The 24,883-nt window shown below is 54.9% G+C and overlaps 2 protein-coding genes and 1 non-coding gene across 8 annotated transcripts; all 3 read left to right on the forward strand.

The window, feature by feature from the left end:
- Positions 1-1,413: 1,413 nt before the first annotated feature.
- Positions 1,414-15,679, forward strand: KHDC4 (KH domain containing 4, pre-mRNA splicing factor). 3 transcript variants are annotated; one of them, XR_001599566.2, is made up of 14 exons: positions 1,414-1,524; positions 1,997-2,213; positions 4,774-4,902; positions 5,232-5,311; positions 6,400-6,452; positions 6,723-6,886; positions 7,649-7,860; positions 8,358-8,418; positions 9,643-9,700; positions 9,934-10,187; positions 11,603-11,764; positions 12,690-12,774; positions 13,416-13,507; positions 14,393-14,450. XR_001599566.2 is itself a non-coding variant. In XM_016166269.2 (14 exons), exons 1-14 carry the CDS (start codon positions 1,487-1,489, stop codon positions 14,590-14,592), a joined length of 1,833 nt encoding a protein of 610 aa, XP_016021755.1. In that variant the 5' UTR covers positions 1,414-1,486; the 3' UTR covers positions 14,593-15,679. The 3 variants fall into 3 exon arrangements, 2 of the variants coding, with proteins under 2 accessions (XP_016021755.1, XP_016021756.1); XM_016166269.2 differs by having other exon boundaries at positions 12,662-12,774; positions 14,393-15,679; XM_016166270.2 differs by having other exon boundaries at positions 13,416-14,510.
- Positions 7,184-7,312, forward strand: LOC118613235. The gene has a single exon (XR_004955364.1).
- Positions 15,680-16,765: 1,086 nt separating the features above from the next.
- On the forward strand, positions 16,766-24,659 carry RIT1 (Ras like without CAAX 1). Of its 4 annotated transcripts, none has more exons than XM_036234816.1 (5): positions 16,766-17,002; positions 17,168-17,224; positions 19,501-19,574; positions 19,795-19,986; positions 24,452-24,659. In XM_036234816.1, exons 1-5 carry the CDS (start codon positions 16,915-16,917, stop codon positions 24,464-24,466), a joined length of 426 nt encoding a protein of 141 aa, XP_036090709.1. In that variant the 5' UTR covers positions 16,766-16,914; the 3' UTR covers positions 24,467-24,659. The 4 variants fall into 4 exon arrangements, with proteins under 4 accessions (XP_036090709.1, XP_016021763.1, XP_016021759.1 ...); XM_016166277.2 differs by lacking the exon at positions 24,452-24,659 and adding an exon at positions 20,160-20,850; XM_016166273.2 differs by lacking the exon at positions 24,452-24,659 and adding an exon at positions 21,070-21,527 and having other exon boundaries at positions 16,773-17,002.
- Positions 24,660-24,883: the final 224 nt, after the last annotated feature.

Genomic DNA, 24,883 nt, shown 5'->3' on the forward strand with positions numbered 1-24,883 from the left:
GTGAAACAGGTATCTAAGGACGCATGACGTTGGTTACGCAGGGGTCCTGGAACTCTCCTGCCCCCTCCGCCCACCACCCAGCCGTCACCGCTGCCTCTTCCCTCCCTCCGCTGCGGTGGGTGGGGACGCTGGCCCGGAGAGCAGGGCCAAGATGCATTTTTGGTTTCAGTAGATACGAATGGATTCACATGAGACACAACGGGAAGCGCTGGGGAAGCAAGTTCCACCCTTTTCGCTTTCCACTGGGTCCGTGTCTCTCCTCTCGGCGCACCTGCTCCTTCGTCCTGCTTCTCCCCAGGCTAGCGCCCCCCCCCCCGCCCCCGCCTCATTAGGCATTAAGGAAATGCAAATCAAAATCACGAGATACCACTAGGATGGCTATAATACATTTTTTTTTTTAACAGAAAATAATAAAGTGTTGGAGAGGGTGTGACTAGGAACCCTTACCGGTGGGAATGTAAAATGGTGCCGCTGCTGGGGCTGGGTCTGGTTGTTGCACCAAAGTTAACTCTAGAATTACTATGTAACCCAGCAATTCTACTCCAGGGTAAAACCGGAAAGAATTAAAAACAGGTACTTCAAACTTGTTCAGGAAATGTTCATTGCGGCACTTCGGAATAGCCAAGAGGCGGGGACAACCCCCAGAATTGTTCATCGACGAACGGACTCGGGCGTCCCCTGGAATTCCAGGCCCCCGCTGCCCCCGCTGCCCCGGCCCCGCACGCCAGCCAGCTCCGCTGCGAGCGCGCAGGTCCCCAGGTGCCCAGGTCCCGGCCCGGCCACTCCTCCCGCCTCGCCCACGCGGCGGGCTTCCGGCCCTGCGTCGGAGCCCCCGGGCTGAGCACGTGTGTCCTGCGCCTCCGCTCACCGCCGTGCGCATCCGCGGGCGCGCCGGCCCGCCGCACGGTGGCTGCCGGCGAGGCCGTGGCGTCCTCATCGTCACGACTTCAGGTCTTCCCTCCTCTTCAAACGGTGCTTGGCGCCCAGGAGTGGACACAAAGCAAAACGCAGCAGGAATTCTCCCAACGCCCTCTGGGACGAATCGTTTCCCTTCTCCTGAATAGGGGGCTGACCCGTGAAGTGGGCAAGGGTGGCGAGCAAGCTCGCTCCCCGCCACGGGCCGGGGTTCCGCGCGGACGCAGCCGAACCGGGCCGAAACCCGCTCCATCCCCTGACTCCTGCGTCCGGGCGCGCGGGGGGCCGACCCGCCCGCGACAAAGATGGGCGCCCGGCGCGCAGCGCCGCCGTCCGGCGCGGCCCGGCGGCCATCTTGCTCAGGGGCAGCGCGCGCGCGAAGGTCACACCCTCCCCGGCTCAGACGACGCCGGGCGCCGCGGAAGCGGCGAGGGGCCAATCGGAATAGACGTTCTAACCGGAAGTGCTTCCCCTGACGACCGGAAGAGGCTGTGCGTAAGGGCGTTGGGGCGGAAGTGACGGGAAGCTGGTACTGGGGTAGTTGGCGGGTGGTTGAGCAGAGCCGGTCGCCATGTCCGCGGGGAGCGCGACACATCCTGGAGCCGGCGGGTAAAGAAGGCTCGGCGGGCGAGGGGACCGCAGCGAGCGGGGGGTCCGAGGGAGACGGAGGGCCGCGGCGGAGGGGCCCCGCCTGGGGAGTGCACACGCTGGCGGGCCAGACCGGCGAGGAGGGGGCGGGCAGGCCCGGGGCCCCCGGGAGAGGCCGGCGGGCGCCAGAGGGACGAGGGGAGCGGGGTCTCTGGGATGGACTAGCCGAGGGGAAGGCGCAAACGAGGGCGTGTGGGACAGGGCGGAGTCTCATAAGGACGACAGGATGGAAAAGAAGTCGATTGTGGAAAGGAGTCGAAAGAAGTGAGAATTTGGGGCAATGTTGCAGTAATTGGGGGTAGTTTTAACACCTAGTCGATTCGGAAGTGTAAAGGGAAGATGGTAGAGGGAACACGGGTGCCAGGGCGTAGAAGGGAAGGATACTACAGATAAGAGCTTTGGGTCCTATTTTTTTTTTTTTAACTTACCGTAGGCGCCGCAGCAAATGGGACCAGCCAGCTCCGGCCCCCCTTCTCTTCCTCCCACCGGCGGCCCCGGGCGGGGAGGTACCCAGCAGCGGGGGAAGCCCAGGGGGCTCCACTGCCGCTCCCTCTGGAGCCTTGGATGCTGCCGCTGCCGTGGCCGCCAAGATCAATGCCATGCTGATGGCCAAAGGGAAGCTGAAACCAGCGCAAAATGCTGCCGAGAAGGTATTTGAAGATGAAGGGACTCTAGTTGCAATTTTAATAGGGGTGGTTTTGTCATCCTGTAATCTCACAGTCATTTGTGTGAATTGAGGAGAAAAAAGGTGATGTAAATATCACTTGGTTTTGAAATGTATCGGATTGGATGTTTTGTCATTTGTTTTTACGAGGCAGTTTTGATGGGCTGATTATGTTTCTGGAACAAATTGTTTTGTCTTAGTTCAGCTTAGGTTATAGCTCTATAATCATGTAAAGCAGACATGTAATATGTTTTTTGATAATGTGCATTTTCCGTAAAGTCAGAAGTTCAAGTAAATCAAGTGAGCTTTAAAATATCTCTAATTAGAATCTATAGGTTCAATTTTCTGTTACCAGCCTAACTGAAGTGCAGTTAAACATGAAGTAAGTGAATAATGTAGATATGGGTGGTTATGTTGTTTTTGCACAAGAGAGAAAATATTTGGTCATTATATGAAATCCCTGCTGTAGTTAGAGCCTTGACTAGAATGGATGTGAACTCTGAAGCCTTCACCTCTGCCATAGAGTGCAGGAGTCTTCCTCCGGGGTAACAAGCCTAGTGGCCGGCTGAGTGGCTTGAATGTGTACTTTGCCCTTAAAATCCTTAACAGCAATCGTGTAACATGGATTTTTGCCACCAGTTTACAGATGAGGAAAATTAGGCTCATGACTGGAAAGCAACTTGTCCAGGATCTGCAAGTGGTAGGCACAGGTGTCTGTCTGGTTCAGCGTCACCCAGGACAGTTGGCTTTTGACCTTTGGCTTGAAAGCCTGTAGAGTTGTAGAATTGGGTGTTGTTCGGAGTCAGCCCATTCCAGTGTAATTGTCATTTGAAAAACATTTTTCGGCTTCAATTAAAATTTGTCTTTCTATGTACTTGGGAAGAGATGAGGTCTGTATTTGAAGATGCAGGTCACGTGAGGTGATCGATATGATCATTAGCAAGTCACAATTATTTCACAATGTATACGTAGAGCAAGACGATGAGTTGTGTGTTTTAAATATACAATGTTTGTTTTTAAATTATACATTGATAAAGCTGGAGGAAAAAAGAAAGAAAATGTCAGTCTTCCAGTGTATCGGTAGATAACTTTGGCAGAATGTTTGTCAGTAAGCCATAACCTGTCTGGATGCCGAAATAGCCAATTTCTGCAGAATCAGTGAGAACTTTTAGTGAACTGGAAGTTTATTACTCACTGTATTTTTATGGTTTGCAAAGATTATGTGAGTCATTTGTTTATTTCCAAAGTCTACAAGGAAATAGTAAAAGGATACTGATGAAGATGGAATGTTCCTTGAATGTTAAAATTCTGAATACTGATGTCAATTATTTACTCACTTTTTCAATAAAAGTAATCTTTAACATGGTAAATGAACTCAGCAGGAGGCAGCATGGTGCATGAATACTGAATTAAGGATCAGGATGGCTAGGTTTAAAACCCAGGACCCTCAGTTGCTGGTTGGGCAGCTTCGGCAGATGAGCCTGTTGCCTCGTCTGTGATGGGATTGGTGATGCACACCTGTGCACGTCAGTCGCCCCGGCCACATACAGCTATATACGTAAAAACTGGAATTTCAAATGAAATTTGAAATTTAGTTCCTTGGTCACATTAGCCACGTGTAAATTGCTCCATAGACACGTGGCTCGTGGCACCCATATCGAGCTGCCAGAGAACACATCCATCGTCACAGAAGGCGCACCTCAAAGGTGGCCGTAGGGATTCAGTGAGGCGAGGCGTACTGGTGCCGAAAGGGGCGGAGCTGAGGAGACGGCACGTCTGCTTATTTTGCCTCCACGTTTTAAAAAACATCTAACACCCAAAGAAGCGAGCTGTATTTTACCTTGATAGATTGGCTGGACATCTGCCCCAGGGGAGTTAAGGTTGGGACTGGCCATCTTGAAAATAAAAAACTTAAAGATGACATTCACATCCAGTGATCTGGAGTTGCGTGCAGTTGAAATGGAGAAAAATCAGGTCAGGTTTTAGGCTCGTACTTGGCTTTTCATCTGCTGTCTTTGTTCTTTCTTAATAGAGGGTAATGGGCTAGAATGTCAATCAGATACAGTTTAAGGGTTTCTGAGATACCACGGGGACAGGGTTGGTTGAGTTGGTTGAATTTGATACGCCGTGACTGTAGCGTTGGCACAAAGGCAACTCCGCTCCACGAGCAGTGGCGCCTTAGACTTAGCTGGCTTGTGGCACTGGCGGACATCATGACTGGGCCCTTTCATTTTCCTCGTGGAGGGTGCAGCTTCTAATCCGTAGAGTTTCTATAATTACGTGGTCATAAAAATGCACACATGGCCAAGGTTGTTGAGAAGGCCGATGATGGCCTTCTAGTAAATCGACTGCACTCGGTCTCATTTTCGTGAGGGTTTGTTTGTGTGTTGTTTCGTTTATGGAGAACGACCGAAGAGCGTTTCCAGGTGTTTGCAGGCAGGTGAAGGGAGAGGTAGGTAGGCAGGTTGGGAAGGGGTAGTTGTGACTCGGACAGTGAAAAAATATTTCATCGTATAAGTTTTTTAATCTGACTTCTCTTTTTGTAGCTTCAGGCCCCTGGCAAAGGGCTAACAAGCAGTAAAAGCAAGGATGACCTGGTGGTAGCCGAAGTCGAGATCAATGACGTGCCCCTCACGTGCAGGAACTTGCTGACTCGAGGGCAGACTCAAGACGAGGTGCATGGGCGAGGGGCCTCCCTCGGGGAGCCGGCAGCTGGGCGTGGGTTCAGAAAAGCAGACCGGAATCGGATGTTTATTAGTGGATTTGGGTCAGAGCCTGCAGAGTCAAGGGCGCGTTTAATTTAAGGGCAGAAAACCGTAGTGAAGGAATGGGCAGGAGTGGCGTCCCTGCCTGAGAAGCGGCGGAGCCAAGATTTCAGAGACCAGTGCAAACGTGTCCCCGCCTTGGTGGCGAAACGAGCGGGTGGGGCAGATCCATCCTGCTACCTGTCGCTGACGTCCGTCAGCCGCCACATCATTTTTCTAATAGACTGTTTTCTCTTTAGATCAGCCGACTTAGCGGGGCTGCGGTGTCAACTCGAGGGAGGTTCATGACTGCCGAGGAGAAGGCCAAAGTGGGACCGGGGTGTGTACTCATGTCCTCTGCTTTGGGGGCGGGGGGTGGGGGGTGCGGGCTGGACCAGCGGCGCATGTCAGCGTTTTTTGGGGAGTGCGTGGAGCCCAGCAGCTTACGCGGCAGCCGCCTGGGGCGGCAGGCGAGCTCGGGCTCGGTGTGCGTGCACGTCCCGTCCCGTCCCCCCCCCCCCCCAGGAGGTCGCCACCTACCCTGCAGGCGGAACAGGTGTTGTGGTTGTGTCTTTTCTGTTGCACTTTGGTTTTTCCATTGCGCAGTTAATGTTGTTGAAGGAATTTTTAATGTGTTTACTTCTAAAAGTGTTCGTTTTACATGCAGGTTTTTTCCCATGGAAACGTTTCCCCAGCAAGTGGGCTCATGTTCTATTGTATTTTTCCTATAAAAATTTTTGATCAGGTTCCGTAGGCCTTTCTGATGGTTGTGCTTTGAATGCTATCCAGATAAAGGGTTCACCTCAGTTTAGTTTCATCCCTTCCAGTTTTCAGTTTTTCAGGGCAGGCACTCAGGCAAGACATCTTTTTGCTTTGGCTTAAACTAAATACAATTAGGAGGCAAGATTTGCTCCTCAAACCGAGAGTATGTATCAACCTTGTAGAGTTGCTGGTTGCTGTTTCAAACAATTTTGTCTTTAAACACAGTTATTTCTTACTTATGGCTTTTTATTAACCGTGGTTATTGATCACTTTGGGCTTTATAATCAAAATCTGCAAAGCCACTGTCGGGCTCATATCTGCTCAGTTGGCGTGGGCCCTTAAAGTTAACTGTGTGTCGCCGTCGCTTGCCCCGTTGATTTGGGGAGCTGAGAGCATGTTCGCCCGCAGCCTGTTAGCGGAAAGGGGCGCTGTCTGAGTTGACCGGCAGCTGACACCTGTGAGCCCGTCGCGACAGACTCGATCCCTCTGGGCGCTGGTCACCCTCGAGCGGCTGGAGGAGTTTGCTCGCTGCCCTGGCCTCAAACCGTGCCCCCGGAAGGTGGCTGCGCCGTTCTCTGTGCTGCATCGCCCTTTTTCTCGCGTGACGCGAGCCATCGGCTCCGCTGGCGATGCCAGTCAGGGTCACCATCTCGTTTCTCTTCACAGGGACCGTCCGCTGTATCTTCACGTCCAGGGTCAGACGCGGGAACTAGTGGACCGTAAGTAGCGTTTGGCTCCCACGTCGCTTTCTGTGAAGGGCATAGGGCAGGGCTGTGTGTCCTGAGTTGGCAGACTGTCCCTCGTGGCGGTTCTGACTCGCTCTCTGAACTACCGATGAGTGTGTGTAGGGTTTGGCAAGGTTGGGGGCCAGGCACTTGGGTGACCTGTAATTAATACTTGAGCGAGTGACTGCGGGCCTGTGTTTATCATCGGGTATAGTCAGTTCATGCATTTCTTGGTGTTGGATCTTACTCTGGGTTTCTCTCTAGGGGCTGTAAACCGAATCAAAGAGATCATCACCAACGGGGTGGTGAAAGCTGCCACAGGGACGAGTCCGACTTTCAACGGCGCGACGGTCACAGTGTATCATCAGCCCGCGCCCATCGTGCCGCTGTCTCCGGCTGTTGGCCAGAAGCCTCCCTTCCAGTCAGGGGTACGTTTTATCGCGCGATCGTGAACAGGTGTCTCATTTCTGTAAAAGTGACGTAAGCCAAGTAGCACAGAAAGCGGGAAGAAAAAGATAAAATCCTGACATTCCAACCTGGAGGTGACTCCGTTTGATATCCTATCAGTGGACCATTTAGGGTTCCAAGATGTAAGGAACATCTACGGGCCCTTCCCTCGCTGCTGACCTCGGCCTATTCTGGACAGGGGTGCGGCAGCCCGGAGGGCGTGCCCGTCGAGCCTTTGCAGGCAGTGCCTGGAGTTTGTGTTTGGGAAGCTGATGGCAGCTGGAGGACTAAGAAGGCTGAGTCTGATGAAGCAAGACTCTGCTGATACAATCCTCCTAGAGAAACGGGTGGGACAGAGCAGCCCTTACTGGAGACCGTCACGGGGCTGACTGCGCCACCCAACACCGAGTCCAGCCTCCCGGGAGGCCATCTTGGCGGCCATTGCTTAGTGTCCGTCAGTCGGGGAAGTGGGAGTACCTGCTTGCTGTCGGACTTGGGGTTTCCACCTCCCGAGTGGGTTTTCTGAGCAGAGCATAGTGTCGGCGTTTTAGGTAGGCGCGGGGGCTTCGTGTTCTCGTTTAAGTGAAGCTTCTTGATAACATTTATTTGTATGGGCTCTTGGTAGAAATTGGGGGGGGGGGTCCTTATTCTGGAAGTAAGGATTAAAACGTTTTATAAATTTTCAAGATAGGGTTTTAATTATGTATTCTCTGTTTAACCTGATTTATTCTGCTCTTCTATAGATGCATTATGTTCAAGATAAATTATTCGTGGGTCTAGAACACGCTGTGCCCACGTTCAACGTCAAGGAGAAAGTGGAAGGTCCGGGCTGCTCCTACCTGCAGCACATTCAGATTGAAACCGGTGCCAAAGTGTTCCTGCGGGGCAGGGGTTCCGGCTGCATCGAGCCCGCGTCGGGCCGGGAGGCTTTCGAGCCCATGTACATTTACATCAGGTACGGGGCTGGGGCTGGGGCTGCGCGTGGCGGGTCCGCGGCGGCGGGTCGGCGCAGACCCGTGAGCGAGCGGGGGCGGGGACGCGGGCTCGAGGCGGGGTGACATGGGGGATGTGCACCGCGTGCTGAGTCACCGAAGCGTCCGGTCTCGGAGGTAGATCATCTTTCTTAGCATCCAGGTCTTTGGGTTTTATACAAGTTTGTGATTCTAAGATGAGGTGCCATGACCCTTTAACAACTTTCAGTTAAACTGTGACAATATTTTGGAAAATGTTTTTGTATCAAGAAGTACCGTCACTCAGAAAGACCAATGAAACGTGCGGTCACAATACCAGTTCTGTCTTAGAGGGCTCGTGACCTCGTTCTATCTTTTCGTGGCTTTCAGAAGCTTAAGTCTGTGCTACGTCGAATATACAAAATAGCATGCGAAGAGAAGACAGAATCCCGTCTTTTTTATTTTCCTTCTGTTTGACTTCCCGGTTCTCATTTCTCTGCAGTCACCCCAAACCGGAAGGCCTGGCTGCTGCCAAGAAGCTCTGTGAGAACCTCTTACAAACAGTGAGTTGCGTTTGTCTCTGACGATTCTCGGTCCCAGTGGTTACTGCCCTTCTGGGCTGCGTCTTAGCTATTTTTCCCACCTATATCAGCTTGCTAGACTGCCATTAAAAAAATCACGAACTGGGTGACTTAAAAAATGGAAATTCTCTCGCAATTCAGAAAGCCAGAAGTTCAGAGTCAAGGTGTGGGTGGGGTGGTGGTTTTTCTGGAAGCCCCAAGGGAGGATCCATCCCAGGCTTCTGGCCTGGCTTCCGGCAGCTGCCGCCCGTGGCCTGTGTGCCCTGTTGGGAACTCGTTTCCGCCTCTACCTCCCCTCTGCCCTGCTCCGCATGTCTGTCCCTCTGAGTAGCAGTCACTGGATTCAGGGTCCCTGGCCCAGTACAACCTAATCACAGTGACCTGCAGCCGACGGCCTTGCTTCCAGACGAGGTTGTGTTCTGAGGTTCCCGCAGGCACGAACTTGGGGGCGACTGTTCAGACCACTACCCCGTTTGGCCACTGACGTCCTCTGCAGGGAAGGCACGGTCCCTGCCGGCGTCCCGGTGGACATGTGTTTCTGCTTCGGGAGCTGTTTCAGTGTGCGGCTTTGAAATGTAGAGTACGTTAGTGTGGTAAAGCCCCAAAGTGGTCAGTTATTTACATGATGCTTGTAATCTCGGTCCGGTCAGCCAGGATGGGTGTTCCGGGTTCTTCCTAACGCCGGCTGCAGCCAGAGCGGGGGGTACAGCGCAGTAGCTGACAACTGGTTCGCAGCGCTGTCGGGGCGAGAGCTTATTTGATCATCCATTGTTTTTATTTTATAAACAAATAGCCAAAAGTTAGATTTCCCTGAAGAAAACCGGGTTAGGGGGTTGGCCATGTTCCGCCCGTGCCGACCGCGCCTCCGGGATGCCTCTGTCCAGAAAGCTGACGTTCAGCCCTGGTCCCAGATCGCTCCCGGACCGGTCCCCACCTTTTTCTTTGTTGCTGCTTGAAGTTCTGGGTTTACCAAGATGCTTATAACAAAGAACTGGAGAGGGAAAGTACTCAACTTGTGCTAAACCCTGAGCTCCTCGAGGACAGGCACGCCACTAGGGAACTGAGAGGGAGCACACATCTGCACTCGACGGACACATCCGCGGGAAGAGTGTAATCCCAGGCGCCTCGTCCTGGAGTCGTAGCGTTAGACCCTCACACTCGGTCACAGGACTGCCCCACGTTAACATGGTCACTCTCTTCTTTTAGGTCCACGCCGAATACTCTAGATTTGTGAATCAGATTAATACTGCTGTACCTTTACCAGGTGTGTATGTCCTGAAGTGTATTAAAGTGTTTTGCTAGTGATGTTGGTGAGGAGAATGCTGCGTGAGGCTAGAGTCAGCGTGCCAGGGCTCTCGTAATGCTCCCTTCAGCTGGGGTGATGAGGAAAGCCATTTGAGCCTCAGTGTGTTTCTTCCCTAGAGATTTAGTTTAATGTTCGGCTAAACTGTCTCATTCTGCTGCAGCTGATTAAACACTTTTTTTCTTCCCCCTCAGGCTACACACAACCCTCTGCTATAAGTAATGTCCCTCCTCAGCCACCGTGTTACCCATCCAGTGGCTATCAGTCTGGTTACCCTGTTGTTCCCCCCCCTCAGCAGCCAGTTCAGCCTCCCTACGGAGTGCCAAGCATGGTGCCTCCCGCCGTGTCGTTGGCACCTGGAGTCTTGCCAGCGTTACCTACTGGAGTCCCACCTGTGCCAACACAGTACCCGATAACCCAAGTGCAGCCCCCGGCTAGCACTGCGCAGGTAGGACGCAGGGCCGGGGAGCACGGCGCCGCCGAGCTGGGGCGCGCCGGGCCGGGCGGGGGCCGGCGGTGCCGGCCGGTGCTGGTGTTCAGACCGCGCGTCGCATGAGGTGCTGTTCTGTTGTCCGTGTGACACCGCTGGTCTGTGGAGGACCTGGGGGTGGCGCGCGCCTGGCCGCACACACCCGAAGTCCAGTCAGTGTCCTCCGTCCCTCCCGGGGTCCTGGAGAGCGGCAGTGGCGAGCTCTCCACGGGGGGCCGGGTGGCGACCGCGCACACGCAGGCGTGTGGGCCACTCAGCTGGTGGGGCAGCAAGGCGGCCGCAGCCAGTACCCAGCGGCAGCGCGTGGCCGCGTGCCCGTCTTCCGTGACAAGCAGGTGGCCGGCCAGCGTCATCGCGTGGGCTGAAGAATGCGGCGGGGTTCCCCGCTCGCCTTAGGAGTGTCAGCCGCGTGTAGGTGTACGAGCCAGAGAGCGTGCGCGCTTAGGTTGTGTGCACTGGCATCTCCGTCCCCAACCGAGGAACCAGGACTTTAGCGAGGGGGAGGAACTGGCGAGGTGCACGGACATGGTTTTGGTGGGCCCTGCTCTGTGGGCCCCTCCCAGTGGACCCATGCCAGAGTGACCGCAGCCTTGAACCGCTGCCCGGCCCCTCGCCTGCGGGCCGAGTGCGCCTGACAGGCTCGGACAGCGTGAGAGACAGGGCCTGTGACCTGCGTCCCGGCCCAGGTCCCTGGTCGTGAGCTTGCCCTTCAGCCTGGCGGGGCCGGGGCCGGGGCCGGGGCTGCGCTCTGCGGTGCAGGAGGTGACGCGGCCAGTCCGGGCTTCGGTTTCCTTCAGTGTGAGACGGCGTCACGATGCTGTCCCAGCGGGCCGCCGCGAACCCCAGAGGTGACCCACGCCATCGGCAGACGTCAGCCGTGGGCCATTGACATTTGAAGTGCTCGTTTCTGCTACAGGCTGGCTTTTGATGCGCTTGTTCCTTTTTGGAACAGGCTCTCGAAGGGCTAGGCAGGCTCGCTCTCGACGCAGGCAGCTGCTCGTGGACGTGCTGGGTGACGCTGCCTTTGCCGCAGGGACTCAGTGCGCACGATGACGTGAGCCGGTCGCGGCGACGGAAGGGCGTTAAGCCAGTGTTCTCGCTGGTGACATGCGCACCACGTGAAGCCCGAGCGGGCGTCAGCGGCCACGTTCGCTCCCGGTAGCTCGAACGCACAGCAGCCTCTTCCCCCCGGGTTCGCAGTGCCGCACGGATGGTGATTTTGTGCTCCCGTCCCACAAAGGCGGGAGGGGACAGTGGCACTGCCCCCGAGCTGTGCGGGGCGGACGGCGCAGCGGGCACCCCGTGCGCTGTGACCGCCGGCGCCTTCTCGGGCCGGCGTCCTCACGCTGGCCCCCGGTTTGTTTTGGTCTCAGAGTTCGATGAGTGGGCCCTTTATTCCTGCCGCTCCCGTCAAACCCGCCCTGCCCGCCGGGCCCCCGCCCCCGCCGCCGCTGCCCGCGCAGCCGCAGGCGCAGAAGAGACGCTTCACGGAGGAGCTGCCCGACGAGCGCGAGTCCGGACTCCTCGGATACCAGGTTAAATGGCCGCCCGCCTCCCGGTGTCCTCCCCGACAGACAGGAGCGCGTCCGCACCGGCCTTCCCCAGCACTAGGGCGCCCTCGGCTTCCGGGGGTCCACAGAGCTTAGGTTTTGATCCTTAGGGATTCGTTTGTAGCCAAGAGCGGTTCCTCTGGGGTGGGTTTCTCTTTGGGGTCAGTGTGCTGAGGGAGTCGGAAGCCCTCCACCTAAAGAGAGGTCCCCTGACCTCCAGCACTGGCAAGGGCTCGAGCCTGTCACCTCACACTCTGCAGGCTCCCGAAGCCTGTGACAGTTCTTAGTCCTGGCGCAGCCCCCGAAAGCTGTCCTACCAATGTGTGGTTTGCATTTCAAACCTTGGCTTTCGCTTTACTGTTCTCCACTCCTCCCTGAAAAGAGGGTGATTTTTCTCTCTTAACCCCACCCCCCAAAAAAGATAGCCAGAAACAGTGATTCTGTGCACACACAAATTGTAAGCACAGTCATTCACTGAAGAGACTGTTCACTAAACACTCCTTTAAAAAAAAAGGAGTAATAAGATACATAGTTTGGGTGCAGTTTTATCAGAAGCGTTACTTTTTGCTGGAATCCTTGGAGCATTCTTCCAGACAAACTTGGAAGTATTTTTATAGTTCGTAACTAGGTTTATACAAACCAGTTGAGTTATGGGAGGCGAAACGCAGGTGTGGAGCAGCGAATCACAGCATCCCTCAGCATCCCTGACCACACCCACAGGAAAACGGTCCGCCTCGCCGGCCGTTAGGCTCCATGTCCCAGAGAGCCACAGAGCAGCTTACTTTATCAGAAAGACAAGAAACTGACAGTTAAACATTAAGGAGCTGACGTCCACACAGCAGTGGTAGATGTGCTAATGCCGCTGTATTTTTCTGCTCATAGCATGGACCCATTCATATGACTAATTTAGGTACAGGCTTCTCCAGCCAGAATGAGGTTGAAGGTGCAGGATCGAAGCCAGCAAGTTCCTCAGGCAAAGAGCGAGAGAGGGACAGGTAAGTTGGGCCAGAGCAGTGCGGGGAATTCAGGTGTCTTTGTTTACGTTGTCGTGTAAATAACAGTCGTTGCTGTGAGCATCCGTGCTCTGAAGTCAACGGGATCTAACGCGCCTCCGCGCGTGTGGTCCATGCAGTCACGGAGGGTGGCGGGGCTTCCTGTCTGAGAAGCGGTTCTGTTCAGCTTCGAGTAACTCAGCGCTTCTTGCTCAGGTGTCTTGCTTTACCTTCGTTGTCTGCGTCTTGGCCGTTGTCCTAAGGGGGGCAGTGACAGAGGGTGACACGATCGAACCATTTTTGCTGCTTTGAATCATAGGATGTCAAGGGCGGGGCTGGGTGCATAGCAGTCCAGCCTGCCACGCAGTGCTGGGTTTCACCCGCCCTTTGCCATCGTGAGCCTTTGTGAGTGGCCGCTCACTCCGCACCACAGCCCATCTGGTGTGGGCCTGGCTGTGTAGACAAGGCCTCACAGTCTCATGGCTTGAAGATACCTTGAAGGATGGAGGGTCGTGGGGAGAGGGTTGGAATTAATGGTGAAAACGAAAGATGGCCTGCAGACTCTGTTGTTCTCCTTTTCTCCCGGGGAGTTGGAAATGGATGGAATTTGTCCGAAAGAGTGTTTCGTTTTTTTCTTCCAACAGGCAGTTGATGCCTCCACCAGCCTTTCCAGTGACTGGAATAAAAACAGAGTCTGAGGAAAGGAGTGGTTCTGGGACCTTAGCAGGGAGCCACGGTGAGTGAGGCGTGACGGGGCGAGGGAGCGGCCCGGCCCGGGCCTGGGCTCTCAGTTTGCTAACCTGGCGTTCACTAGGAAAGACTCATGTAGCCGTTCGAGCCAGCCTCCGTGACCTAATGCGGACACTCTCTTGTTTGTTTGTTCATGTGGACAGCGGCACATAGTTACACAGCCTTTTGTTTCCATCCGACGTGTGTCTAGGAAAGTCAGTCGACACGTTTTATATGTAGCATCAGCAGCATTAAACCCTAGGAAATACTAACGATTGGTAGGTCACTTCAGAATTTTGTTGCCTTGGTGTTGAGGTACCTGAAGGTAACCTGATGCAGACTTTAAAGAGACTGCTATTCCTGTGCCAAAAACGGAGCCCCGCGTCCCTTCATGCTCTGTTGGTCAGGAACCGGCGGTCTGTGGCCGTTACGGGACATGTCGCTCCTTAGCATCCCAGAATGCTAGAGCCCGTTGCGGTCCACGGGCCGTTTTTGTTCTTTGTCTGCAGTCATAATAAAAATGAACAGAAGAAAATAATTTTTTTCTTTTCTTCTTTTCTTTTAACTCTTTAAAAGGTGAAATAGCAACCTCCAGAGATACACTTGCTAACTTTCCTTTTTTTCTTTTTCTTTTTTTTTTTTTGTGTTTCTTTTTCTTTCTCTGTTTTCTTACATGGTTCTGGTGGATTCACATTTGCTGATGCTGATGCTGTTTTTCGTGTGATCTTCAACGTTTTTGGGTGACCACTGACCCTGTGACTTCAAAATGGTGTCCAACTAACCACTTAAAATTAACATCTTTTTTTTTTATTAACGAATTTATGGTATTACCTTTTTTTTTTTTTTTTTTTTTGGCGGGGAATGGGGTTGGGGTTGTCTTTCTCTATTCTAGATTATCCAGTCAAGAAGATGAAAACTACAGAGAAGGGATTTGGCTTGGTGGCTTACGCTGCAGATTCATCCGACGAAGAAGAGGATCATGGAGGCCATAAAAATGCAAGTAGTTTTCCACAGGGCTGGAGTTTGGGGTATCAGTACCCTTCGTCACAGCCACGGGCTAAGCAGCAGATGCCATTCTGGATGGCCCCGTAGGAACAGTGGGACAGAGTTTCGACCCTCGATGACTCGTCCTTAGCAATAATGCATGCATTTGATTTGACAAGACTGTGGCCTGTACTGGGAGCCATTGTGGACCTTTGCAGAAGTTAGAGACGCAGTGTCCCCTTTCTTAAAGGGGTCGCGTTCTTTTTAAAACATTGTTTTTTCTGCGGCGGCATAGCATCTGTTAACATTTACTTAGGATCACAAATTTGTCTCAGAAGCCGTTTTTTTAACAGTTGGTGAAACGTGCTTGGTCAACAGCATCCCAGCGGGGTCATTCCAGTATGTGTTTGACCTGATCCGGCCTTTTCCAAATGAATAGCTCCTCTTCTGACGTAAAGAAAGTTTTCTTTGTATTTTTACTACTGTTTGGTCAATTTTGATAATAACTGGTTATACACAGAGCCTTACTGTTCACTAGTGGGGACATGATTTTAAGACCAACTTCCCTTTCCGTTCGGTACTTCCATCTGCAAATTCCTCATCCCTGTTTCATTTTTGGATTCTTTCCATTTTGGAAAGTGCAGTTTTACTAATTTAAAATTGTCGGATACAGCTGGATCCTGGGGAGGAAAACAAAGGTATTTTTTTCATCGTGTCTTTTATTGGGATGACCCAAAGCCGTCACCTTCAGGCACACTTGTCTTGCGTAGCCATTGCTGTTTTTATTGCCCTTCTAAGCTCCTTGTCTTCATATGGGTCAGAGAAAAACTGCTTGTTCAAAAGCTGGGCGGAAATCACAGAAGCGAAACACAGCAGTCTGCCTCAGAACTGGTGGCAGCTAAAACATTTCACTGCTCGAATAGGATGGCGGACTTAGGGACTGAACTCGCACCTCGTCCTTTTTTTCCTTGGCATTACAGGTTTTGCCAAAAGAACTTTTTTGTATCAAATATATTGACGTGTGGAAGTGAAGGAGCTAGTCTGCTGAACCAGTAGTTTGAGATACTGAACTGTCATTTTTGCACATTTGAATACTTTGCAGGCTGCCTTTGTATAAACTTATTCTCTGGTTTCCTATGTGTTGTAAATATTTAGACCATAATTTCACTATAAATAAATGTATAAATATTCCGCTCATGGTTTCCCCGTTCTTTTCTTCCACAACCCATCCATACACTAAAATTACAGACCTGTTTACTCATAAAGCACAATGAAATTCTAACGCCATCCGAAAAACACATGGACCCAAAAGCGTGCCTGCAGTCCCGTGAGTTTTACGACTTTCCAAAGCAAGCCCTGGGAAGTTCAGATGAAAGCGGAAAGGGCCGTTGAGTGGATGTCCGTTTTCACGTTTTGGCTCTCTACTGAACGTGGCACTGAGCGAATGAAACGTTTTTAGAGGAAGTGCACATTATTCTAGGGAGAACATTCTCAAAAAGGAAGAAGGGTGGGCAGAAGTTTCAAAAGGAGGATTTCTCAGTGTTAGGTTCCCCCTGGCACCTGTGTGTACGCCCCAAGTGGGCATGGAGTGATCGCGCCTTTATTTCTCTGACTCAAGGCCGCCCGTCGGAGGGCAGTGCAATTGTTCACAGGACAGCTTAATTTTTCAATATCTTGTTTCCACGTTTAAAATACAGAACTCTGGTTAAACCAGGATGTTGTGGACATCTCGTCTTTGAGACCTGAGCACGTTTCACGATTGGGCCACGGCAGCTGTGCCTTTGGGGACGTTCACTTCAGCCCTTAAGCTGGAAACTTGATCTCGGCCCATTTGGGGAGAGTTTGGTGGGTGTCCCTGTTCACCCTGACATTTGGTCAGGCCATCACGAGTAGTCAGCGGCCCAGTTACTTGCAGGTCTGTGTGTCCCATGTCGCCTTCTTTGACTCGTGCCGCGCCATCCCAGGCCTTCGTGGGGAGCCGCGGACCGGGGTCTGAGGACCCGGAGGGGACACGTCCCTCCCCAGAGGGGGCGGGCCGGGCGCTGCGTCACGGGTCGCCCCGCCCCGCCCGCGGTGGCGCCATCTTCCCCGGCGGCGGGAGGGGTCACAGGTCAGTGCCGCGGCCTCGCCGAGCGCAGGACCCGCGCGGACCGGGCGGCGCGGCCTCCGCGTGCCCAGGGTGCGGGCGGCGGGCGCGGCCGGGGAGGGGCGCGGGCCCCGGGGCGGGGGCGCGAGGGGACCCCGCCGGCCCTGGCTCCGCCTCCCCGCTGCGCCGGGGCCGCAGAGCGAAGGGAGCCCCGACGCCTTTGTGTCCTCACCCCGGGAAACCGGGATGTGTCGCAGGGCCGCAGCGTCCCGCAGCGGAGCGAGGTGAGGCGGCGCCGCGCGTCCCCGCCCTGGGCCGCAGGCCGCGGCCGGCGCCCGGCGACCATGGAGTGCGGCGCGCGCCCCGGCGCCGGCGGCTTCTCCCGCGAGTACAAGCTGGTGATGCTGGGCGCCGGCGGCGTGGGCAAGAGCGGTAGGTGACGCCCTCCTCCCGCCTCGCGGGACCCCGGCAGGAAGGCGCCTGGGCACGGACGACGCCCGCTCGCCCCAGCGTCAGGCCAGCCGCCGGCCGGGGCGACGCTGGGGCCCGCGCGGGTCGCCTCGGGGCGGGTGTTAACTCTCGCTTCTTGTTTCCAAGCCATGACCATGCAGTTCATCAGCCACCGCTTCCCGGAGGACCACGACCCCACCATCGGTAAGGCGGCGGCGCGAACCCCTCGCAGGGGCCTGGCGCCAGCTCCTGACACGCTCCGTAACTCTGTTTTGAGCCGGTTCGAGTGTCTAATTCAGATTTATTTGCCGGGGGGACCACAGCAATGTCATTACGCAAACGGGTGTTTGTGTTGTCCTCAGCGCCGTCTGTGCGTGAGCCATCTTTAGTCTCTTTTATTGAACGGTCACGGGACACTGTCGTGTTTTTATGGTCCGTATACTGGATTGCTAGGTTAAAGGAAAAGTTTAAAGGCCACTTTAGCAGAACCTTTCGCTGTCGCTTCTCTAAGGGTTGACTTGAGACTGACTCTGACTATGAGTCAGCCGGTTTGAACTTCCACAAAAGGAAGCAGAAAAACAAGCAGAGCCGGCCCGCCGCGCGCCTCGCGCCCAGGCGTGCGAGCCTTGACCTCCCCCGGGGGTCCCCCGCGCTTCTGCAGGCCACGTTCGTACAGGGCGGCCTCTCTCTGTCCCTCATAGTCCTTAGTCCCTTACTGTTGGCAAAACGCTGTTAGAGTAAGTAACTTTACTTTGCCTTTTTGAGAAAATTACTTTTCTTTGCAAACGCGGATCCCTCCGGCACAAGGAAGTGGGTTTGACCTCTGGCTCCTGTCCCAGGAGAAGAGGGGTGGGGAGAGGGGCAGGCGCAGGAATGCCACACTACAAGTGTTTTCAGGTTGCGACACCCTGCACGGTCCCGGGACTCTGGGAGGGTTTCCATCGGGCCAGGCCCGAGCTGCTGTTTCCCACAGAGCCAGCGGGTGTTCTGTGCGGAGCCAGCTTTGGGTGGGGGGTCAATTTATGTGGCTGATACTGCCGTGGAGGGAGAAACAGTTCTCGCTTCTTCCCCTACTGTATTACACTTAGACTGTAGTTCAGGGAGCCCAACACTGGGAATGCCGGGAAGAACGTGGAGGCAGGGCTCAGGATAGTTTACTTAGAACTCCACAAGTGTCTTTTCCTTAGACCAAACCCTTAGAATAAAAACTCATATTCTTGTCCCCTGAAAGAGTTACTTTTTTAAGCCGATCAATTTTTTTTTTGGTCTGATTCACCAGCAGATAAATACTTATGTCCCTCGAGTTCCTGTTCCGTCCCAAACACTGTAGTAGGCCCTAGGGTAGCGTGTGTCTGTTCTCATCAGGTTTGTAATTTAGTCTGTTTTGTTTCGGATTTGGCTGCCAGCTCCAAGAAGAGAAAGTTTCCACCGTAGCTAGTGCCCATGTGAGTATGCGCGTGTACGTGCGTGTGTGCACACGCACGTGTGTGCGTGCGATGAAGGCGTCGGGGGACTGCGCCTCCCGCACTACGCATGCCGCGTTCTGCTATTTTCTCTCTCTTTTTGAGGTTTCTGCTTGTTTATTTTAATGCTGGTCCCAACCCATGAAATTCATTCATAGCCCACTGATCCTAGTGGGTCAGTAGTCTGAGAAGCTCTTCACCTGTGAGGAAGAGTCAGCAGCAGACTCAAGGAAAAAAATCTTTAAAAGGAAACGCATCGGGATGTAAGCAGCAGTTGTTTTAACGATGGAACTGCCCCGTGGGTTTTTTCCTCTTCTTTTTTCCTTGTTTTTTCCAAGGTTACTACAATAATATGCTTAAAGAACTTTGCTTTCATAAAGGAGAAAGGATGACAACATGGATTATTTAGAAACTAGAAAGGTAGAATTGTTTTGTTTTCTATAGCAGTCAAACGAGGAGTTGTAGCATACACGGAGGACTTTTGGGTCAGGGAGCCCTGTGTTTTTGGTCTGGCTGTGTCATTAATAAACTGTAATTTAATTCTGGCTAATGCCATTAATTAACTGTTGGGAAGACTTTTAATGTTTTAGAGTTTAATTTCTTTATCTATAAAATGGAGATAATAATACCTCCCTCACTGGATTATTGTGACTATTGAATGAGTTAATGTGTATAAATTACTTAATATAGTGCCCAGCATCTAATAACTGTAATAAATGGTAAAGTTACTTTTCTGGCCTAATATCTTTTAAAAGGACGCTCTCTCCAATCTTTTTTTTTTTTTTTTTTTTTTACTGAGAATTGTAGCCAAAGTTTCATAAACTTAGGGTATGAATAAACTTATATCAAAGCTTATATGGGGGGGGGACTTTAGTTCAAGACCCAATTTATGCATCTCAGTGGATGTCGCTTGAGGAACTTGTGTGGTAGTCTGCTTTTTCATTCGATGGAGTTTAAAGTAGGGTCTCATACTCCCTTGTTTGTGGGTTTATAGTGCACCTTCCTTCCCTCCTGTAGAGGATGCCTATAAAATCCGGATCCGCATCGATGATGAGCCTGCCAACCTGGACATCTTGGATACGGCTGGACAGGTATCAGATCCCAGGATGCTCTAAGCAAAGGCCTTTCACTCCAGTAAAGGGGAGGGGAAGGCTTGCCCAGAGAGATCACCAGTCCATGTCTTTTAATTTTTCATGCACCCTGACTCAGGACAGCAGGTAACGGATCCGTCTCTTCTTTAGCCTGAAACGAATGGCCGTCCGCGTGCCGTTCGCGGGGCCGTGGCGCGCGCTGACCCTTGCTTCCCTCCAGGCGGAGTTCACTGCCATGCGGGACCAGTACATGCGGGCAGGGGAGGGCTTCATCATCTGCTACTCCATCACGGACCGGCGCAGCTTCCACGAGGTCCGCGAGTTCAAGCAGCTCATTTACCGAGTCCGACGCACCGCCGACACCCCGGTGGTCCTCGTGGGGAACAAGTCTGACCTCCGGCAGCTGAGACAGGTGAGGCGGAGGCGGAGGCGGAGGCGGAGGCGCTGTGCGGGACTGTGTGGAGCCTTCCGCTCCCTGTCTGTCGGCTCCTCTGCCTTCATGTCGCGTCCAGGGCTGGCGTCTTAACCTTCGGTCTCCCTGCGTATGCTAATTTGGTAACATTTTGGATAAAATATGGACTTCAGGGCTCAGTTTACAGGACAAAAGCCGCAGGACAGTGATCAGATGACAAATGGGTTGTGCATCTAGCGAGGGCTCATGCAACCGTAGGTCCGAAACCCTCAGAGCGAATGTGTTCCGCTGGCGGCCGTGAGCCCCGGGAGGGGAGGATCAGAGAAACTGCGGAGGATTTGCGCGTAAGCGATGCCTTTCAAGGTAGCAACGATGTTTTAAAACTTTGCTCTCTGGCGTAGAGTTTCTGAAGGTGTGAAACGGCCATGTTCATAGCTGCTGGCGGAGGCCGCCTGACACAGCTTTTGGGAGTGGCATGACAGGAAATGCAGGACGCGTCTCAGTTGATCCCTGTCGGAAACGTCCATTCAGGGCTTTACCTGTAAAATACGCATTGCCAGGCTACTTACGGTAGCAAAAAGCTAGAAAACTCTAAGTGTCCAAAAGTAGGAGACATTCTGGCGCACTTATAATGGGGTCGGTTTTGGGTTCCTTCGTTTTCAGTATTGCAGTTTGAGTATACATCCTGTCGCCTTGAGTTTTACTTTCTCGAAAAGTAAGAAGCAGACTAAGGCTACATATCGGATTTCTCTGATCGTTCCCTGTTCCCAAAAGTTATCCTTAAAACCGAGTAGAAGTTACACGTCCATTTAATTCTTCAACACGAAACAGCATCACCCATTAGATTACTTTGAACAACAAAAAGAGATGTACATTCGCATAACGTGAAGGCAGAAGGAAGCCCAGACCTCGTGCGGGCCCCGTGTGACGGCCCCCCCCCCGCGTGACAGGGCCCCCGTGTGACGGTCCCCCCGCGTGACGGCCCCCGCGCTGTGCCTCTCCGCCAGCAGCGAGGCGCTCTCGTCCCATTGACGAGGTCCCTTCCCTCTCTCGGGTGACTGCGCTTGTCCTCCTCACCCGCAGGTCAGCAGGGAGGAAGGGCTGGCTCTGGCCCGCGAGTTCGGCTGCCCCTTCTTCGAGACGTCTGCTGCCTACCGCTACTACATCGACGATGTGTTCCACGCGCTGGTCCGTGAGATCCGCAGGAAGGAGCGGGAGGCCACGCTGGCCGCGGGGAAGAGGGCGGCGCCCAGGAGCAGCGTGTGGGCGCGGCTCACGTCGCCCTTCCGGAAGAAGAAGGACTCAGTCACTTGAGGGGGCGTCGCGAGGCATTGGCCTGTGAACTGCAGCGTGTGCCAGCAGTCCGGCGACCTGCCGGGAGTGCGGCCGTTAGTGTGAAAGTGACCGATGACGGGGACATGCCTGCTAGGAGTTTTCAGTGATGTGGTATTTAAAACCTTGTCTCTTCGCTAATTCTGATTTATTAACCCAGTGGAGCACTGTCTGCTTTTAAATTGTCACATTAGAATTTGATCTACGAACGTCTGGGGTTCGGTCGCCGACATTAATTAATTAGCTAATTAATTAATGTGAGTCGTGCAGACCCGGGGAGTGCGCGCCTGACCACGCCCACAGGAGGACCTTTCGGCCCCGCATGGCTCCACGTCACCCTTCGACCTCTGCGTCCTGCGACCTCGGTCTCCGTTGGCACCGAGCTCCCTGGCGACAGGAAGGACGTCACCGGGGGAGGCCTGTGCCGGAGGGCCAGGCTGCGGCTCGGCCCGGGGCTGTGGGCCTGGGTCCCGTGGCGGGTTCGGGGTGGCGCCGCTGCTGGGACGCGGGGAGGTGGCGGCGGCGTGGGGGCGGGGCGGCGTGCTCGGCTGTCGGGAGGCGTGCGGGCCGGCGGCGTGCGAGGTTATTCTGCTGCCCTGCAGGGTTTTGCCTTTCCGACCTTCGGAGGCGCCGTCGCTGGGTCCCCAGGCTCCCGTCTGGTCCCGCTGCCTGGCCCGGACGGCCGCACCTCGCGCGGGTCTGCTTTCCCCCAGAGAGGCCGCCCAGCGAGCCCCTACGCGGGGGGGGGGCTCCCCGGTGCGTTGCCTGGGCTCCCTGTGCCCCACACGAGAGCTGGGCCTGGCAGACCGACCGCACGTGCCACGCGGAAGAGACAGCGGGCTCCGAGTGAACCCGTCCGTGCGCCTCCTTGACCTTGACGATCGCTAGGCTCAGCGCTGTGAGAAAGCCCGCGGCCTCCTTTGCTGGGCCAGGCTCGAAGCTTTAAAATCCCCGCGTGTTGGGTTTCTCATTGGAGGTGTCCGAACCGGCACCTGGCTAAGTCCACCTCAGGGCGCTCCGAGCCTGGAGAAAGCCACCTTGGTAACCCGTGCATGGTTGGGAAACTGGTGTCCCGGGAAGAAGCAGCTCCGAGTGTCGACGGCGAGCTCGCTCTCTTAGAGTCAAGGTGACCTTGACATCTGAACTTGTCCTATGAGGAGACTGAGCGCAGGGTGGCAGGGTAGTGTGGCAGGCACTGAACACTAAACGTCCCCGAAGCAGCGTTCGCGGCAGACGTGACGGCTGCGGACGGGACCGTGTTGACATGAAGCGCTGGTCTCCGCTTCGGGCACCGGCAGGACGGGGCCGGTGCGTTTTTCTGTACGATCAACGGTAAACGTTCCAGGTTTAAAGAGAAGCCATGGTTGTAACTTTTTTAGCTGAATAGAGGTTTTTTTTGGAACTCCTGGGAATGTCTTTTCTACCGGCAAGTCCCGTTTCGTGGTACTCGAGCCACCCCGAAGTGGGGAGCCGGCTCTCGAATCCGCGCGGGACAAAGATCTCATAGGAGCTGCGGCCGCGGGAGGAGCGCGAGGCAGGAAAGAAGGCCGCGCCCTGTGGCACGGGACCAGCTCGGAGCCGCCTGAGCGCAAGGCGGGAACCGTCGGCCTGGAGCGAGGGGCGTGGGAGGCCCGTGAGACCCGGGGGCCCTGCTCTGCCGTGCGGGCAGCGGCAGACCGGCGCCTCCGAGACCCCCAGCGGCCGCATGCGCCCAGCAGCTGGCACGGAGCACCCTCTCCGTGGCGCTGAGTACTCAGGGGCGGAAAGTGTGGCTCGTGGCTCTCTACTTAGTGACCACGCGGTGGACGTAAGTGATAAGCTCTGCGCGGTCAGCTTTCTCCAACTCGTGGGCATTAAAATCAATAACTGCCTCATCTTCGAAGAGAAATTCAGGGACGAGTTGAGAAGCACGGGGTCTCCCCCGTCCAGTACCACACTGGCAAGTCACAGGCAGAAGCCAGTGTCCGGAACCAGCCGTTCAGTGCACAGAGCGGGGTCTGCGCTTCTCCGTCAGTCACGCTGTCTCAGCCAGCGCCGCCCGCTGCGGGGTCGGGGGACGCGGTTCTCCCCGTCGCCCTTGTGTGTGAAGACAGTCCGCGTGACACAATGCAGAACTGAGGAACAGCTTGTCGGCCCTTCACTCACCCAGGGGGGTGGAGGCGTCTGGCATCCCCGCCGAGGGCCGTGCCAGGAAAGAACAACGCGGTGGGATTTCACATCCTGGGAGGTCGCGGCCCAGCGACGCGGGGCCCGCCGTGCGCAGGACACCGGGGCTGGGTGCCGGGGAGCGCGTCGTGGGCCCCCCTTCATGCGGAGACAGGACCACACTGCGGTGCCTTCGCGACCGCCCAAGGGTCCGGTGGGGCAGTTTCAGCTGCGCACACGAAGCGCGAGACGGCGCAGAGCACGTTCTCGTGCGACAGTCGCGGCTTTTCTCTCCGCTGCCAGGGGCCGTCGGCGGGATGCATTTCTGTGCCCTCGCTGTCCAGCGGGTCCCCAGTGGGTCGGCGACTGTCGCCCTGGTCCACCGTCGAAACGGGGACAAGGGCGTGGGTGTCATCCGAGGCCGCGTCTGCGGGAAGGCAGTGGCAGCCACAGCCGCTTCTGTGTGCTCAGCACTGTGGGGGCTGTGGGGGTCCCCGGGGGGGGGGGGTGACAGCCACCCCGAGCTTGGACACGACGCGCGTGCGCAGATGCCTGATGGCATCGGGGCCCCCCGCGGGGTGCTGCAGGGGTTCGGAGGGGGAACGGGTGTGGCCAGGGCAGATGGGGCGCCGACTCCAAGGGCTCGGGGGGAGGCAGGTCGAGGGGGGCTCGAGTTTGACCTGAATGGAATAATAAAGAGACGTAACTTCTGAAGTTTCTCCTCAGTCCTGGTATTTATTGCTTATTTTCTTAAAAACACTTTTTCTTCTATGTGTTCAGTAAGCTCCTGACAACAGTCGGTCGTGTCGTGCCGTCTCTGAGCTCGATCTTGGGAGGAAGGGACGTGCGTCTCTGCTCGGTCCGACAGGCACCCGGCTTTAGCAGGCGGGTCCGATACCGAGAACGTGGGCTTTGCAGCAATCCCGGATTCGCTCAGCTTCACCTCAGTTTTTTTTTTTTTCACATTATTCATCCTGCATCTCTTCAGCTCAGCTGGAACTGAGACTTGGGTGCCACCACCGTGCAGGGGACCAGCGGACAGCCTCGTTCTCTGGCTGAAGAGAGCCCCCTCCTTCCTCGCGACGCCTCTCAGCGATCTCGCTGCGCAGACTAATTTCGTCTCTCTCCCTGCTAAGAACTGCTGTGAAATGATTAGGTAAAACGCAAACGAGAATAAACAAAGGAAGAAAACAGCAGCCGTGTGTGTGTGTTTCGCTCAGCAGCCCCGGCCAGTGTTTTGCAGTGAGAGTCGGGACGAGCCGCCGGCGGCCTTGCTGGTTTGCTGCTTGGCCGGCGGTTGCAGCGGCGCGAGCTTGCCGTTGGGCCAGGCAGTGCCCTGTCTGCGAGCAAAGCTCCGATGCGCAGAGGCTTTGGGGAGTCGAGTTCACCGGACTGGCTGCCTGTTTGGCGCCGCCGTCCT

The sequence above is a fragment of the Rousettus aegyptiacus genome, unplaced genomic scaffold, assembly GCF_014176215.1.
Source record: "Rousettus aegyptiacus isolate mRouAeg1 unplaced genomic scaffold, mRouAeg1.p scaffold_m13_p_17, whole genome shotgun sequence".
Lineage (NCBI taxonomy): Eukaryota > Metazoa > Chordata > Mammalia > Chiroptera > Pteropodidae > Rousettus > Rousettus aegyptiacus.

What these genes read in the sequence shown, in the direction of transcription:
- RIT1 (XM_016166273.2), top strand. Translation starts at nt 16,915, where the DNA reads ATGGAGTGCGGCGCGCGCCCCGGCGCCGGCGGCTTCTCCCGCGAGTAC. An exon ending in CGGCGGCGTGGGCAAGAGCG is followed by an intron (nt 17,003 to 17,167) that starts GTAGGTGACGCC and finishes CTTGTTTCCAAG; the next exon opens with CCATGACCATGCAGTTCATC. An exon ending in TCTTGGATACGGCTGGACAG is followed by an intron (nt 19,575 to 19,794) that starts GTATCAGATCCC and finishes GCTTCCCTCCAG; the next exon opens with GCGGAGTTCACTGCCATGCG.
- KHDC4 (XM_016166269.2), top strand. Translation starts at nt 1,487, where the DNA reads ATGTCCGCGGGGAGCGCGACACATCCTGGAGCCGGCGG. An exon ending in AGCCTCCCTTCCAGTCAGGG is followed by an intron (nt 6,887 to 7,648) that starts GTACGTTTTATC and finishes GCTCTTCTATAG; the next exon opens with ATGCATTATGTTCAAGATAA. An exon ending in GACCTTAGCAGGGAGCCACG is followed by an intron (nt 13,508 to 14,392) that starts GTGAGTGAGGCG and finishes TCTCTATTCTAG; the next exon opens with ATTATCCAGTCAAGAAGATG.